This window comes from Quercus suber, unplaced genomic scaffold (genome assembly GCF_002906115.3).
Source record: "Quercus suber isolate HL8 unplaced genomic scaffold, Cork oak 2.0 scaffold_106, whole genome shotgun sequence".
Lineage (NCBI taxonomy): Eukaryota > Viridiplantae > Streptophyta > Magnoliopsida > Fagales > Fagaceae > Quercus > Quercus suber.
The window spans coordinates 1278316-1294077 of NW_027069571.1; the positions used below are offsets into that span (position 1 = coordinate 1278316).

The 15762-nt window shown below is 32.9% G+C and overlaps 1 protein-coding gene across 1 annotated transcript in view; it reads right to left on the minus strand.

The window, feature by feature from the left end:
* Positions 1-1307: 1307 nt before the first annotated feature.
* LOC112024068 (monooxygenase 2) overlaps positions 1308-15762 on the minus strand; it is a 30452-nt gene continuing 15997 nt past the window's right edge. Inside the window, 5 exon segments of the mRNA XM_065775197.1 lie at positions 1308-2016; positions 2019-2192; positions 2876-3101; positions 3859-4039; positions 4137-4199. Of these exon segments, the coding sequence (XP_065631269.1) occupies positions 1616-2016; positions 2019-2192; positions 2876-3101; positions 3859-4039; positions 4137-4199 (1045 nt within the window). The 3' untranslated portion in view covers positions 1308-1615.

Consider the following 15762-nt stretch of genomic DNA (forward strand, 5'->3'; position numbering starts at 1 on the left):
TAATAATACATTACTTAATATTTTTTAATTGAATGCGAATTTTGACAAATTCACCGTTAGATTATGTTATCTTTGTATATTTTCTATACTTGCAAAATTTAAAGATGATCAAAGATTAATGACCATGTTATCAATCAATTATTTAAATTCAAGTTTCTGTAATTTAAAATAATGCATAAAAGATGAATTTATTGATTGAATGGTAAATTACATCCAATTAGTATGCAAATTGACATGTATGTAAAGAATATATAAAATATGTAATTCAATAATAAGATTCACAAAATATAAATTCTATAACAAATTATTAGATAGTATAACATTATTTAAAATTATATAAGATATAACTTGAACTCACTTATATTTCTTTTCTTTAAAAACTACTTGTATAGTGTATGGCTCTCTCCAGACAAAAAACGTTAAACATTTGACCTTTTGACCACACTACCAGGAATGCATAGGGTACGCAATCAATTACGTCAAAGTAAGTAAATTTCTATTTAGGTTTGACCTTTTGACTATACTACTAGAAATGGATAGGTTACGCAATCAATTACGTCAAAGAAAACCACTTTCTATCTAGGTTATATATATATATATATATATAAAAGGTTTTACTAATATGTGTCATTAGAGCATATATTATTAATTATTTTAACAAATTTCTTAATAAAAAAGTTAAAAACTTTTTTTTTTTACAGTCTTTTCAAATCTTCATAATTTTTTTTATAAGAAAATGATTAATGTATGCTCCAAAGTTATAACTCTGCGCTTTAATGAATTAACTTATGTATTAACTACTAGGCTATGCCATGCGTTGTAGTTGGTAATGAAAGCTAAATATATTTATTCCAAATGTTAATAGTAAATTAACTTATGTACACCGCAGTTTATTGTCAATGCTAAAATTATTTATTTTTAGATTAATTAAATATTTCAACAAAAACTTTTATATTTTTTTAAAGGATAATTATGACCAAAAAAAAACTTAACCTTACTAAATTATTACATTAAATTAGAGCACTTTACGTTTTTGAAATTTATTTTTTTATTTATTTACAATTTAGTATCAAAATTAATAGTTTGGTTAACAATTATCCACCTTATTCTGTAAGAGTATTTACAATGTGAATCATAAATAATGAGAGGTTTTGTAATTTGCTAATTTTGCTTGTCCAATTTGGACTCCAAAGATTTAACCACGTGATAAGATGAATAGTTCTAAGATGCTACTCAATCTGACCAAGTCACACATTTGATTATTAAGAGGAATCACTCAACTCCTAGGCAAGGACACTTGCAAAAAATTTTCTAAATAAAAACTCTTTGACTTCTTATGATTTCTTATTGAAATTGATAGGTGAATACATTGAATGTGAAATAAATGTTTACAACTAAATGTTTGATAACTTCTAATATAGATGACAACTCCTTAGACTGACTTCGCATCACATCAGATTTATTAGGCTTGGACAACTACCAAGAAGACTTATGATTAACTTTGAATGAATATTAAAGACAAATAAAAGAATAATGGACTTATAAATAAATGAAACATGTCGCCCATATAGCTGCCACACCCTACGCACCTGCATCACTTGATCTGGGATTTTAGCTAGTAAATTTTTCTTGGGTCATTGTCCAATTCATTATTTGATGATGAAACACAAGGCAACTTCCCACAATCATACTGCTTATCATTAGATATCAAACTAGAAAAATGCCTATAGAATATTGAATCCCTTAAGAACTTCATAAACCATCCAGACCCATCTTGTTGCACCCAGCCCGCTAGATACGCGCCCACGATCAACTTAGCAACACGCCACTTCCTTTCCTTAACATATCTTTCTAACGCTTCAGCAACTTGATCTCCTGCCACAAGCTTTTTGTTCTTGATGATTAAGTTCCCAATGTGTCTACCTAAAACAACAGCATCTTCCAATGCTGAGCAACCACCTTGTCCTAGGTCAGGTGTCATAGGATGCATAGCATCACCAGCCACTGTGATATTCCCTTGCTCAGGTTTCCAAGTATTACGTCCCATGGAAATCTAAACAACAGGGGAGCCCATGTCACTGTTGAAAGATCTGAATGCTGAACAACTCTCAAGTATGATGTAGGGAAGTTCTTAGCAAAGTTACTAATAACTTCTTTTTTTATCATCTCAGGGTCGTGTGGGATGTCCTCACCTGGAATGATAAAGATTGTTAGAATTTATAACAGTCAAAATAATTGAATTTAGTTTAAATTTTTGGACAACCAATGAATTATAAAAATACTCACTCCTTTTAATGTGTAAGAGCATTAGTATTGGTTAGGTGACTAATAATGCAATTTACAAATTCATTGCCAGTTTTGACTCAATCAATCCAATTGATGTTGTCTATCATTTCTTTGTTTTTAGAGTATCAAATAGCTGTAAACATGGACACAAAAATGAAAATATTTGATTGATGGGCATTAATATAATAGGTAGAGATCACTTAATCTAAAAGTTTAAGCCTATTAAGTTATGACCCAATTATATTATATTAATTTCTTAAGGTTTTTTTTTTTTTTTTTTTTTTTTTTTTTTTTTTTTTTTTTTTTTTCATGTGAGACTTCCACTCACGCTTGTTTACTCATGTTTTGATAAATATGACTCTAAACTTCCACTAGGTTTATTTTGCTTGGGGTTGGGGTAGCATACTTGTATTAATGATCACAGTAAAAAGTTTGCGTGAGGTTGGGAAAACTAGCATAATCACTTAAAATTCATGTCAAGGTAGCTAGTCTGAATTTGTACTCAATATGGACTAAATTTTGAAAACCTTTGATAAGATTAGTATCAATATAAGAGAAAAGGTGTTAAGGTGGAATGAAAAGGCTTAACCTTTTGAGGATTGGCCTACGAGAAACCAGTAGACCTCTTTATCATTGAGGGCAGCAAAGCCAGCCCTTTTGCCAATAGTTACAAATTGTTGGAAGTCAACGTCTAGCCCATGGCCTTCAGGAAATATGGCCAACCCACGCACGGCCCATTGGCCTGAATTGACAGGATTGGTCAGTCCTAACCAACGGGCCACCACAGAATGAACCCCATCACACCCTATTAAAGCCTGTAACATTCAGAATAAAGAAAAAAAATTTAACAATTAAGCATGTAAAGTGTAAGCTCTACTAATTAAGAGGTATAATACGGGCCCATAGTTGAGGCTAAGGGGTGCATCTCAATATTATTATACTCAATGACATTGTAGTCACTTTATTATAAAATAGAAGGTTTAAGGTTTTTTTTTTTGGTAAATATAAAATGGTTAGGAGAGGGGCAATTATTGTGGCTTCTTTACCTAATTATTACCTTAATAGCCCCTAATCGCTCCCAGGCAAAGACTTCATTTATAATAAAATATAAGGAGCACTAACATGTCATTAGTGGGAGAGCAGTGGCTCGAATCTAAGTTGCTTTGCATAATAAAATCTTGTTGGCCTAAGGCTACTTCTACTAGGCCACCAAACACACTAGTAAGGTTTAAGGTTTGACTCACAGTAAGTTTAGGATTTATAAAGATTTATGTCGTAATAGATTATAAAGAAAAGTTTTTAATTATAAGGATTTATGTGGTAATATAAGGAATTTTTTATTTGTATAAAATAACCATTTTGAGGGATTGTGCATACATCAATGAGTCTACGAACACAATTTTTCACAAATTTTTTTTTTTCAATTTCTACTTTTTTTGGGGTCAGGATTAGGGCCAAATAAATATTGTATTAATAGTAAACTCAAGTGAAAGTGATGTTGTTCTAATCACTTCTAGCCAAGTTATAAAGGAAAAAAGTTATCCTTAACAATGTGCTTAGTATATAATTCACCTTCGCTTTGATGCTAACTCCATTTTCCATGTGAATGATAGCATAGGATGAACCTTCTTCTGCCTGCAGGTTTACAATGGACTTGAGCTTGGAAGAGAAACGGATGGTGTCCATTGGCAATTCTTCTGCCAGAGCTTCCAATAAGGCTTTACGATGTATTGGTCTAGTTTCATGTCCATGCCTGCGTCACCACCAGAGGGAAATAATGGGTCAAGCTTTGTGAACTTGGCGATGGATTTGAAGGTGAAAACATGAAGGATACGGTTTAAGTAACATACTTATCAGGTTGGGGGAAAGTGATCTGTTGAGTTGCTCCGGTATTAATATTTGTTACGTATCCCCTATTATAGAAACAAAGGGAAAAAAAACCAATATAGATCAAAATCTTAACTGTTTTATGATATGTATATGATAATATATTTTTTGGACATAATGTATTTCCACTTATTCATATTAATTTTATAAGAGTATGGAATGGAGAGGAGATTTATGCGCTCTTTGAATTAATTTTTTTTAATATATTTATTATGTGAAAGTACAGTTATACTTTTATAATAAAAAAGCTTCAAGTATATTTTTGGAAGGCAAGCTTGAAAATAATATATTGTAGATAACAAAGAAAGCTAGAAGATAACAAAGAAAAGTTATTCGAAACTTAATGTAGCTTTGTATTTTATTTTTTTAATAATTTTTTCTCTCGTTTCTCACGTCACTCTCACATCAGACTCTCTCTCTCTCTTCTCCTCAGACTCTCTTCCTTCTCTACCTCCTCCGTTGAACAAATCATTAAATTCATCAAGTTCAAAATCATATCATCAAACCCATGTATAAATTTATGTGAATCATCAAAAAAGAAGAAGAAGCGGTCAAGAAGAAGAAGAAGAAGAAAAAGAGCGGTGGCTACAAGCTACAGCAGTAGCACAAGAAGAAACAGTGGCTACAGCTGTTGCACAAGAAGAAGCATCAACAACGCACAGCAGATGAAGGAAACGGAGGTCTTGCCATGGAGGTTTGCCTTTGTGGTGGCCATGTGAGCTTTAGCCATGACCATAGAGGCCCAACCATGGAATTTTTGTATGGGTCAGGAGAGAAGAGAGCTGAGAAATGAGAGAGAACGTAAAGAGAGGAGAGATAAAAGAGACTGTGAGAACTAAAAATAATAATAATAATAAATAATTATTTAAATAAAAAGGGTATATATAATAGGGTTATTCTAATGACTGCCCTTAAAGCACTTATTAATAATCAATTTTAGGTAAGTTTTGACATTAATTTTTTGAGAAATGAAAAAGTTGTTAAAATATTAGTTACTTTTTTCATTTTTTATAAAAACTTTCTTTAAATGGATTATTAATGAGTACCCTATAGACACTCGGTAGCATATTCTTATATAATATAATAGTCAATAGATAATCTGAGTGATCTGTAAAAATAATAGTCTAAAATAAAAAAATAAATAAAAAAGTAGATTTTTATGTTAATATAAAATGAAATATTTAAACAGACTAACGTGAATGCTTGCATAAGTGAGAGTGCGTGCAATAAAAGTGAGCAAAATGTCTTCAAAGGAAGTATAAAAATTTCATGAAGAAATTTAAAATGGCATAGAAACGCATAATTGTTATCTGAAATGGAAAAGGAAACTCATGAAATGAAAATGGTGCAAAAGTACAGTACTTTCTCAAAAGGGGATAGTAGTGGCGGTGAGCTTGTGAGCTACGCCGAGGGCTTCAAGGGCAAGCCAAGCATTTGAGTGAAGACCTATGGCCGCACCTGTGGCTCTTAGCCCTTCTGATTTCTCCAATACCAATGCTTTAACCCCTACTCTCTTCAAGGCTATTGCTGTTGCCAAACCCGCTATACCTGCCCCTACTATCACCACATCATGCTCCTCCATCTCTGTCTCTCTCTCTCTTGCTGAATCTCTACCACTCTCTCTCTCTCTCAAATAATCTCAAGCATGAATGAAAGTGGGGGGTCTGAGTGTTCTATATATATATATATATCCCAATTCTCTTAGAAATTTCAAAGGCAAGTTCAAAACATTCTTTGTGTTGGACCCGCACCCTTTTACAAAAAATGTATTTGCGTGTCATAAGTTACTGGTCATAAATGACTAGTCAAAAATGTTGGGCGGTTGTGCAAAAGATAATGTGTTCAATTCTTACACGAAGGAATATATATAGATACTTATGTTGCACATGTGAAAAACTTATGTTTCAACTGTCAGCACCATCACATTAAAGAAAAACTTTGGTTTAGATATTCAAAACAAAGGAGAGGCTGCACATGTGAGCAATCTCTCCTTTTTGTTTTTGTTTTTTTTTTTTGTTATTTCACTACATTCGTGCACGGCGAGCGGAACCAAATGGCAAATTGTTCACTAAAATTGTACGTCAACCATTTGGTATTTTTTCTGCTTAAAAAAAAAATGACGTTTTGACTATATATGCTGTGGAAACTGGAAAGGGTACAATCAATCGTGTAAAAGAAAGTCAATTCCTTTGGATTTATTCAAATGAATAAGAGTTGTTAGGACGTAGGATATATCCAACTAGTGAACAGTCATATTTATCTTTTATTTATGTATTTTTTCAAATACACTTTATAAATAAAAATTTTTTTAGACGTAAATGCATTTTATTCCCTATATTTTGACCCAATTTCTATTTTAGTCTATACATTTTATTTTTACCAATTTTAGTTCTTAAACCAATTAACGCATGACATTTAAGTCCTTACCGTCATCCAACTAACAGAAAATGCTGACGTGACTGACGGAATACCTATTAGCTGATGTGGCGCTGACGTGACATTGACATGACGATTAAAATATTATTAAAAAAAATATTATTTGGCATTTTAAAATTTAAACAAAAAAAGAAAGTAAATTAAAAAACAAAATTAAATTCAATCCCAAGACCCAAAAAAATTAAACTCAATCCCAGGACTTCTCAAACCCAGATTGGTTTGTAATTTCCTTATATTTTGTTTTCTTTACGCTATTTAGTACCAAAAAAGCTAAGACCTTTCAAATCTGAATCTAGAATCAGTGTAAAGTCTTCTCATTTTTTGGTTGTCTATGTTGAGTCCCATTTTTGGCGTCGAATTCCATTTGGGTTTGAAGTCTAATCCCAGTTTTCCTTGTCTGCAAAGCCATCAGAGTCCACAGATTTGATTCTTTGCCTCAACTTGATCATTGACAAGAGAAACGCTTCTTTTTTTCAATCTGGGTATTGAGAAAGTCACTTCATTTATAAGTCTTGTAACCTCTTTCTGCAAGATTTTTTGTGTTCACATTTGAAAGCTTGAAATTGAAAATTTCTCTATCAAACATGGCCAATCTTTTTCCTGCATGTACCCAATCCACCAAGGCAAAAATCTCCCTCACGCCGGCGAAGCCATACCCACCTCCAACATCTCCGATTTGTTGCCGGCGAAGCCAATCTATGGGTTTGGTTTTGATTTGTGGAGGAGGAGCATGACTGTTTGGGTTTGGACCTAGGTTCGTGGGGCAGCAGATCAAGGTTCTCTCTTGATGTGGAGAAAACGATGGGAACAATGGATTTCATTGGAAAAATGAACTCAACTTGGGTGAGAGAGAACGATGGTGTTGGAGCCTCGGATCGGAGTGGTCGAGGTCGCTTTGCATGAGAAGTTTTCCGTCGAAGAAGGAAGGTAGAGAACATTGGTGCTTTTGTGTTGTTGATGGTAGATTTGGGTTTGTTGATGGTGGATTCAGTGCTGTTGATGGTGGATTTGTGTTTGTTGACAGCAGATTTGGTGTTGTTGATGGCGAATTTTGGGTTTGTTTGTGTTTTTTTTTTTTTGCCCTTGATGTTTATATGTGTTCTGAGTTTGTCTGTGTTTTGAGATTTTGCCCAAACTATTATGGGTTTGTTTTTTGTTTTTTTGTTTATGCGGATTTGTATATTTTTTTGGATTTATGGGTTTGATTTCCTCGAGGTTTCAATGTTGATTGTGTTGGAATTTTTTGTGCTGAGATTGATTTTGAGTGGGTTAGTCAATTGGGTTTGTCTTGATTTGGAGAAGAACATGAAGAATGAAGTTCATGTTTTGGGTTGGAGGTTTCTGGGTTTGACATTTTTCTAGGTTGGAGGTTTGATGATTTTTCTAGGTTGGTTTTCTCATGTGGGTTTGGGTTTGATGATTTTTTTCTTGTTCTATATGTTTGGTGGAGGAAAGAGATTTTGTATGAAATTTTGCATTGTTCTAGGTTTGATTGTACTCTTGTTCTAGGTTTGATTGTTCTTGGATATGGGAAGAACATGAAGAACAAGTTCTTGCACGCCACACTCAATTACGTCACATAATCTATAGGTTTCTGAGTTTGATTTTTGGGATTTAATTTTGTTTTTTCATCTAATTAAAATTAATAATTTTTTTTTTAAAATTTAGATGCTGACGTGATAATTTTTTAATGTCAAAATATATTTTTTTAAATTATTATTTTATCGTGCCGTCAGCCACGTCAGCATTTTCAATTAGTTGGGTGACGGTAAGGACTTAAATATCATGCATTAATTGGTTTAGGGATTATCTTGGATACGGGAAGAACATGAAGAGCAAGTTCTTGCACGCCACACTCAATTACGCCACATAATCTATAGGTTTCTGAGTTTGATTTTTGGGATTTAATTTTGTTTTTTCATTTAATTAAAATTAATAATTTTTTTTTAATTTAGATGCTGATGTGGTAATTTTTTAATGTCAAAATAGATTTTTTTTAATTATTATTTTATTGTGCCGTCAGCCACGTCAGCATTTTCAGTTAGTTGGGTGACGGTAAGGACTTAAATATCACGCATTAATTGGTTTAGGGACTAAAAGTGGTAAAAATAAAATGTAGGGACTAAAATAGAAATCGGGTCAAAATGTAGGGATTAAAAGTGCATTTACGCCTTTTTTTTTTAATTTAAATATTATTTCTTCATTCATTCATTATTTTTTCTTTATTCCTTTTTTAATCTTTTTTATTCATTCTCAACAACTATATATTTTAAAATCTCTCGATGGGTAAAGATTTTAAAATTGTAGATGGTCTTTTTTTTCAATTTATCTCTTGAAGCACTTGAGATAACAATATCGTGAGTTGTTAGTGTTTATTGTAATTTGAAATTTATCATATTTATGTTATTCTTGTGCAAGTTTTTTTTGTTTTTTTTTGTTTTTGTTTTTTTCTATATTTTTAAATTCTATGTATTTTGAAAGTTATCAAATCTATCTTAGTCTTGAAATTTATCAAATTTATGCAGTTTAGATTGAAATTATCTCATTAAATTTTCTCTAAAAATATTTATTAATTTTACCTTTTTCGAGATTATTGTTATTCTCTTTTTAGTGAATTTTATTTATTATTATTCATTCATTTATCATTAACCCATTTTTTCCACCACACACGGACACACCCCTTCCATATCTACAACCCATTGTTGCAACTACCACACACACTCCTTTATAATTCCAATTCAATTCTCCACCACATACCAAAAGTTTAGAATAGGAAATATCTCAAGGACTCATCAAACAGAGTCAAACTTTCATCATTAAAAAAAATAAAAAAAAATAGAGTTAAGACTCAAAGATTCGTTATAGTTTTGAAATTTGGACCGAATTGTACGGTCTGACTTGGTTAACCGGAAACTGCAACTTGAAATGGTTATTTTAATTTCAAAAGCCGTTTTACACAAAAAATTTAGTGGATTGTGTGAACTGCAGTCAAACCACACGGGTTTAAGTACCGTGACAAAGTCTCACAGTTCAGGCCAAAGCTTAAAAAAAAAAAAAAAAAAAAAGCAAAAATGACTTTTCTCTTGTAAAACAACGTTCTTTGCTGATTTGTGCCATTTTCTCTCTTGAACTCTTGTCTTTTTATCACTACTCCTCGCCCTCAACTCCAAAATTGCAGTCCCAAAAGGGCCAAAACACACTAAATCCACATAAAATAAAATAGAAATGAAAAGAATAAACCTTTTCTTTACACTTTCTTTTTCTAAGGGTGCGTTTGGATATCACTTATTTTGTTGAAAACTGAAAAACTAAAAAAATAATTTTTAGTTATTGTTCACACTCACAAAACACTGTTCATTTGCCTATTTGCACTATTCATGTCTCATGAACAGTGCAAAAAGTGCTGGTCCAAAAAAAAAAAAAAAAATTTTAAGTACCGTGACAAAGTCTCACAGTTCAGGCCAAAGCTTAAAAAAAAAAAAAAAAAAAAAAGCAAAAATGACTTTTCTCTTGTAAAACAACGTTCTTTGCTGATTTGTGCCATTTTCTCTCTTGAACTCTTGTCTTTTTATCACTACTCCTCGCCCTCAACTCCAAAATTGCAGTCCCAAAAGGGCCAAAACACACTAAATCCACATAAAATAAAATAGAAATGAAAAGAATAAACCTTTTCTTTACACTTTCTTTTTCTAAGGGTGCGTTTGGATATCACTTATTTTGTTGAAAACTGAAAAACTAAAAAAATAATTTTTAGTTATTGTTCACACTCACAAAACACTGTTCATTTGCCTATTTGCACTATTCATGTCTCATGAACAGTGCAAAAAGTGCTGGTCCAAAAAAAAAAAAAAAAAGTGCAAAATACAAAACGCTAAAACGCATCAGCTATTCAAATGCTTCCTAAGTTTTCCTTCTTCATTCTTCTTCTTCTAAGTTTTCCTTCTTCCTGCGGCCAAAATTAGGAATTAAGCCCATTTTTCTAACTATATAATTAGTAGTCATGGTTTCAAAAGTATATATTTTACTAACATTTTGAGTCTTAAAGACTCGATTTTAGGTTATAAATCGAGTTTCAAAGACTCGGTTTTCATGGTCTAATTACGTTTGATGTGAGGTTTTTTCCTCATGGCATCCACTTGGAAATCGAGTCTCTAAGACTCGATTTATAAGCCCTTTACAAAACAAATATAATGCACACCCTTTACACCTCTCATCTCATCAGAGAGGAAAAAAAAAACCAGAAACGAAGGAAGATCGAGATTGCAGTGGGTAGCTTCAGCTCGATGTGGGCTCTGTGTGGTCGTGGGGAGTGGGTGGTCGTCAGTTCTCGTGGCTAGCCATGGTTTAGGTTCAGATCGTTATTGAAGATCAAGATCAGAGTGGGTGGCTTCAGATCGGCGTGGGACCATGGGTGGGGTGGGTTTCAAGTTGGCGTGGGTGGCTTTAGCTTGGCGTGGGCCGTGTGTGGTTGGGGGCGTGGGTGGCCATTAGTGCTTGTGGCTAGCTGTGGGTCGCTGTGGGTTGAAAAAGTTGAGTAGAATGGGTTTTCTTGGTGGATTAGTTCTCTGTAACTTTGTTTTTTTTCAAAATTTTTGGTTTAACCTCTCTTATGTGTTTTTCTTGGTGAGTTTTTCTCTATTGGTGAGTTTTTCTCTGTGACTTTGTTTTTTTTTCAAAAATTTTCTTGCTGAGTTTTGCTTGGTGTTGTGTTTAAAACATTATAATCGTTTTGTAAATGGCTTATAAATTGAGGCTTAGAGACTCGATTTTCAGGTGAACTCTACATGAAAAAATGCCACATCAAACGTGATCAGATCATAAAAACCGAGTCTTTGAGACTCAATTTATATACTTTGAAGTTTTTGAAGTTTGAAATTTTAGTAAAATATATACTTTTGAAATCGTGGCTAATAAATATATTGTTTGGGAAATGGGCTTAATTTCCTATTTTGGCCTCTTCCTATTGTCCAGTACCCAAAACTAAAATAAGACAAGCTTTAAGCCTTTTAAAATTTCAATGAGTTGTCTTGTCTAAAACTATGGCACGTACATTGGCAGGCACTACACTCCTTTCCCATGTGAAAAGTTGGACATGTGGCCATGTCTCCACCCTTCAATGTTTTGTAATTAATTTTTTTTTTTCATATGATTGCTTTATTTTTTGGTATTAACGTGACTTTGAATGATGTGACCATTTAGATATAACTTATTTTTATTGAAATTGAAAACTGAAAATTGAAAACACTGTAGTAAAATAATTTTTAAATGTCTGAATAGTACCGTAGGACCAATTTTTAATATTTTTAAATACATAAACAGTGCATGGATAGTTCATGAACAATAAATTTTGCCTCTAAAAGTCAATAACTGTGACTACTAAAAAAAAGAGAGAGAGAGAGGAAACGCGCGTTTCAAATCGCAGCGGTGGATTTAAGTCCTATCCAAACACATACTCAGTCTTCTTTTATTTTTTATTTTTGATAATCTGTAATTAAAATCTCCTTAACTAGTAACGCTAGTGTCATACAAAATTTCATATATTTTTTCACAACTAGTCTCATCATGTGAGTCATGAGGGGTGAAAATGTGAATCCTATAAATACACAAATTTTTCTTCACCACACATAATTCCCTACGTAGTAAAACAAGTTGTAACAAAAATTGGGAAACTTTTTGTTACATTAACATTACTTCTTTATACCAGAAACCCACCTGTTGTTATATTAAATTCATTTATTGCTTTTTATATTATGATTTTTTTTTTAGAGAAGATAATATTATGAATTTAAGATTGACATTTTTGATTAAATAAATGCTTACAATATTGCACATATTTGTTTAGTCTTTAATATAAATCTTACATTGATAATAGTATAATATAAACTACTAATTTATTAATAATATTATTATTGTTTTTTAATGATTGTTAATATTATCTTGGTTTTTGAAACATTATAATGAAAGTTGTGATGTAAAAAATACATTTGAAAGATTGTTTTTATATTTATTTTGACTATTTTAGTCTATTTTTATTACAATAACATATTTATTTATATTTTAAATAATTATTAAATTAATTATGACATCATCACGATTCAACCTTGATCTGACTTCAAAAACCTTGAACTTCTTCCTTTTACGGTTCATTGTACGGTACGGGTTTCAAAACTATTCATTCAACCAGAGAGACAGAGAATCTGTGGAGAACAAAGATGAAAGACCAATGGAGATCCTTCACATCGGTCAAACCCTTGTCGTTGATCTACTCTGCCTCCACAGCCACTTGTCCTCCTCTCCAGTAGCATGTGGCCCAAATGGGCCTCTCTCTCTCTCTCTCTCTCTTTCTCTCTCTCTCTCTCTCTCTCCTGATTTCATTAGGCTTATGAGAAAGAATGTTTTTGTGGTTCGAGTATTTTGATTGTATTTTTGTTTTGATTGTGGTATGTTGTACTTTTCAACCGTTGAGATAAAGAAGCATTAGAGAGAGAGATGAACAAAGAAGAAAGGAGGAAAGAGAAAGAATATGTTTTTTATTTAGCTGGGTTTTTTTTTTATAAAAAAAATAAAATAAAATAAAATAATGATTTAGAGTTGCTACAATGTTCTTGTGGGGTCCGTGGGCCTGATAGCCTCGGTCCATCATATAGCAGGCCCAAGGCCCATGCCGAGGAGCGCAAGCTATTTCTGAGGAGAAGGGGGGAAGCCAATTCTCTTGAATCCACGCCGAGGATACCTTGTCCTCGGCCTGACAAGAGTGATATCAGGGAGTGGTTAACCCCAAAGTAAGCTGTCACTCTCGCATTTAATGCACTCAACTAACCCTCCTGGCCGCATTAATGGAGAGGTAACCCCTTGGCAGGATAACGTTGGTCAGAGTGAGCCACTTGAGTATCTACGACCAGAAAAAAGGCGAATAGACAATCAACAGATGGAAGCAAAAGATAGGAAGATGAAAACTATAAAAGAAGAGTTAGTAAAGCCAAAAAAGGGGGAGAGGAGAAAGAAAGGCCTCCTCGGCCTGGCCGAGGAGCATTCCCTCATTTGTAAGAAAACACTTAGCCATTTTTAAAGATAAGTTTGGGCATGGTGATCAACGGCCAACACCTAAGCCTGTCAGCCCACTCTCTATAAATGTATTGTTTGGGCTTGTTGGGCTAAAGACCCAATATACTCAATTCAAGTTGAGTCCTTACAGTTCTCTAGATCAAGAGAATTACTATAGCAACTTCAAAAAAAAAAAAAAAAGGAATTTTTTTTGCTTTTAAAAATCTGTTGGAGTCGATTTTTTTGGGTTTGTTTTCCAAAAAATGACTTTGGCTAATTTATTGGAGATGCTCTATTAAAAAAATATCTTTTAGACACATTAAAAAGTTACTTTGTTTATTTTAATACACCACTTTATAATATACTATCACATATTCTATTCTTTTTTCATTTTATTTAAATACTCTTAATTAATTTATTCTTTCTTTACTTTTTTTTAATTCTTTTTTATGCTTTCTTTTTTTGTTGTTCCCAAAGTTCACTGAAGAGATAGAGGAGAGAGAATGTTTGAATAATTATTAATTAATTTCAAGTTCCCAGCAGTCCTGAAGAGAGACAAATTTTTGAATTAAAAAAACCAATATTTATGGTCAAAATGGGTATTTAGCCCTAATTTGAAAACTATATAGCAAAATACCACTTTTTCAAATTTAGCAAAATGCCATTACTTTGAGTCTTTTGGCTAAATATTGCAAAAAAAAGGAGTTTATTGTTGTTATAGGCACTGTTCAAAGTTATTTAGCAAATTGAGGAGAGAGGCTAAATTTTGGCAACACCGTTGCCGAAATTGTAAGAAAACGTATGAGAGAGAAGAAAGTTGAGTGATGTGATTGGGAGGGAGAAAAAATGAATTTCGGTAATGGTATTATCGAAATTCATTCCATTGCCCAACCACTGCACGACAAGTACCCCCAATGGGAGTGCCCGAATGAGTTGCCAATTGTGGCAACCAAGTTGCCGAAAATGGGAGGGGAAAAAAAAGTGGTTGTTGAAATCTAGGGAGGAATTAAAAAAAAAAATTGTGGGAATGAATTTGTGGCAATGGCATTGCCAAAATAGGAGGGAATAAAAATTGTTGCAATTGGTTTGTGGCAATGGCATTACCGTAATAGAAGGGGAAAAAAAATTGTGGGAATGACTTTGTGGCAATGGCGTTGCCGAAATAGAGGGGGGGGGATTGCAAGAATGAATTTGTGGCAATGGCATTACGGAAATAGGAAGGGAAAAAAAATTGTTGCCATTAGTTTGTGGCAGTGGCATTGCCGAAATAGAAGGAAAAAAGAAAAAAAAATTGTTTGATTTTTGGCAATGGCATTGCTGAGAGAGAGAGAGAGAGAGAGAGAGAGAGAGAGAGAGAGAGAGAGAGAGAGAGAGCTGTCTGAATGGAAAAAAAAGTACACATATTCTTATTCTTTAGAAGTTTTTTTGACTTGTTTTATGTGTATGTCATGTTCCTTTATTTTTTATTGTAAGTGAAGAGTCAATCAACCAATCACCTCACCTCTTCAACCGATTTTTATTCTTTGCTTGGAATATATTCATTGATCATTCCCTATAAAACCACCTATTGATATTACGCCTAAATCTATTTCAGAGATTCTTTTTTGTCTTTGTATTTCTCCTCTTCATCATAAAAGGCAAGTACCCTTGTATTTTTATTCCCCCCCCCTCACCCCCCCGCTGAAGGATTGCATCTCCTCACAAAGTTATATACTTCGATTCTTCAGTTACTCTTCTACTTTGCTTCAGTGTGCACAACTAAGGATTGTAAGTTTTTGGTTAATGTAAGTTTTTTTGCTTCAGTGTGCACAACTAAGGAATGAAAAAAAAGTACACATATTCTTATTCTTCAGAAGTTTTTTTGACGTATTTTGTGTGTCTGTCATGTTCCTTTATTTCGTATTGTAAGTTTAGAGTCAATCAACCAATCACCTCACCTCTTCAACCGATTTTTATTCTCTGCTTGGAATATATTCATTGATCATTCCCTATAAAACCACCTATTGATATTACGCCTAAATCTATTTCAGAGATTCTTTTTTGTCTTTTTATTTCTCCTCTTCTTCATAAAAGGCAAGTACCCTTGTCTTTTTATTCCCCCCCCCCCCC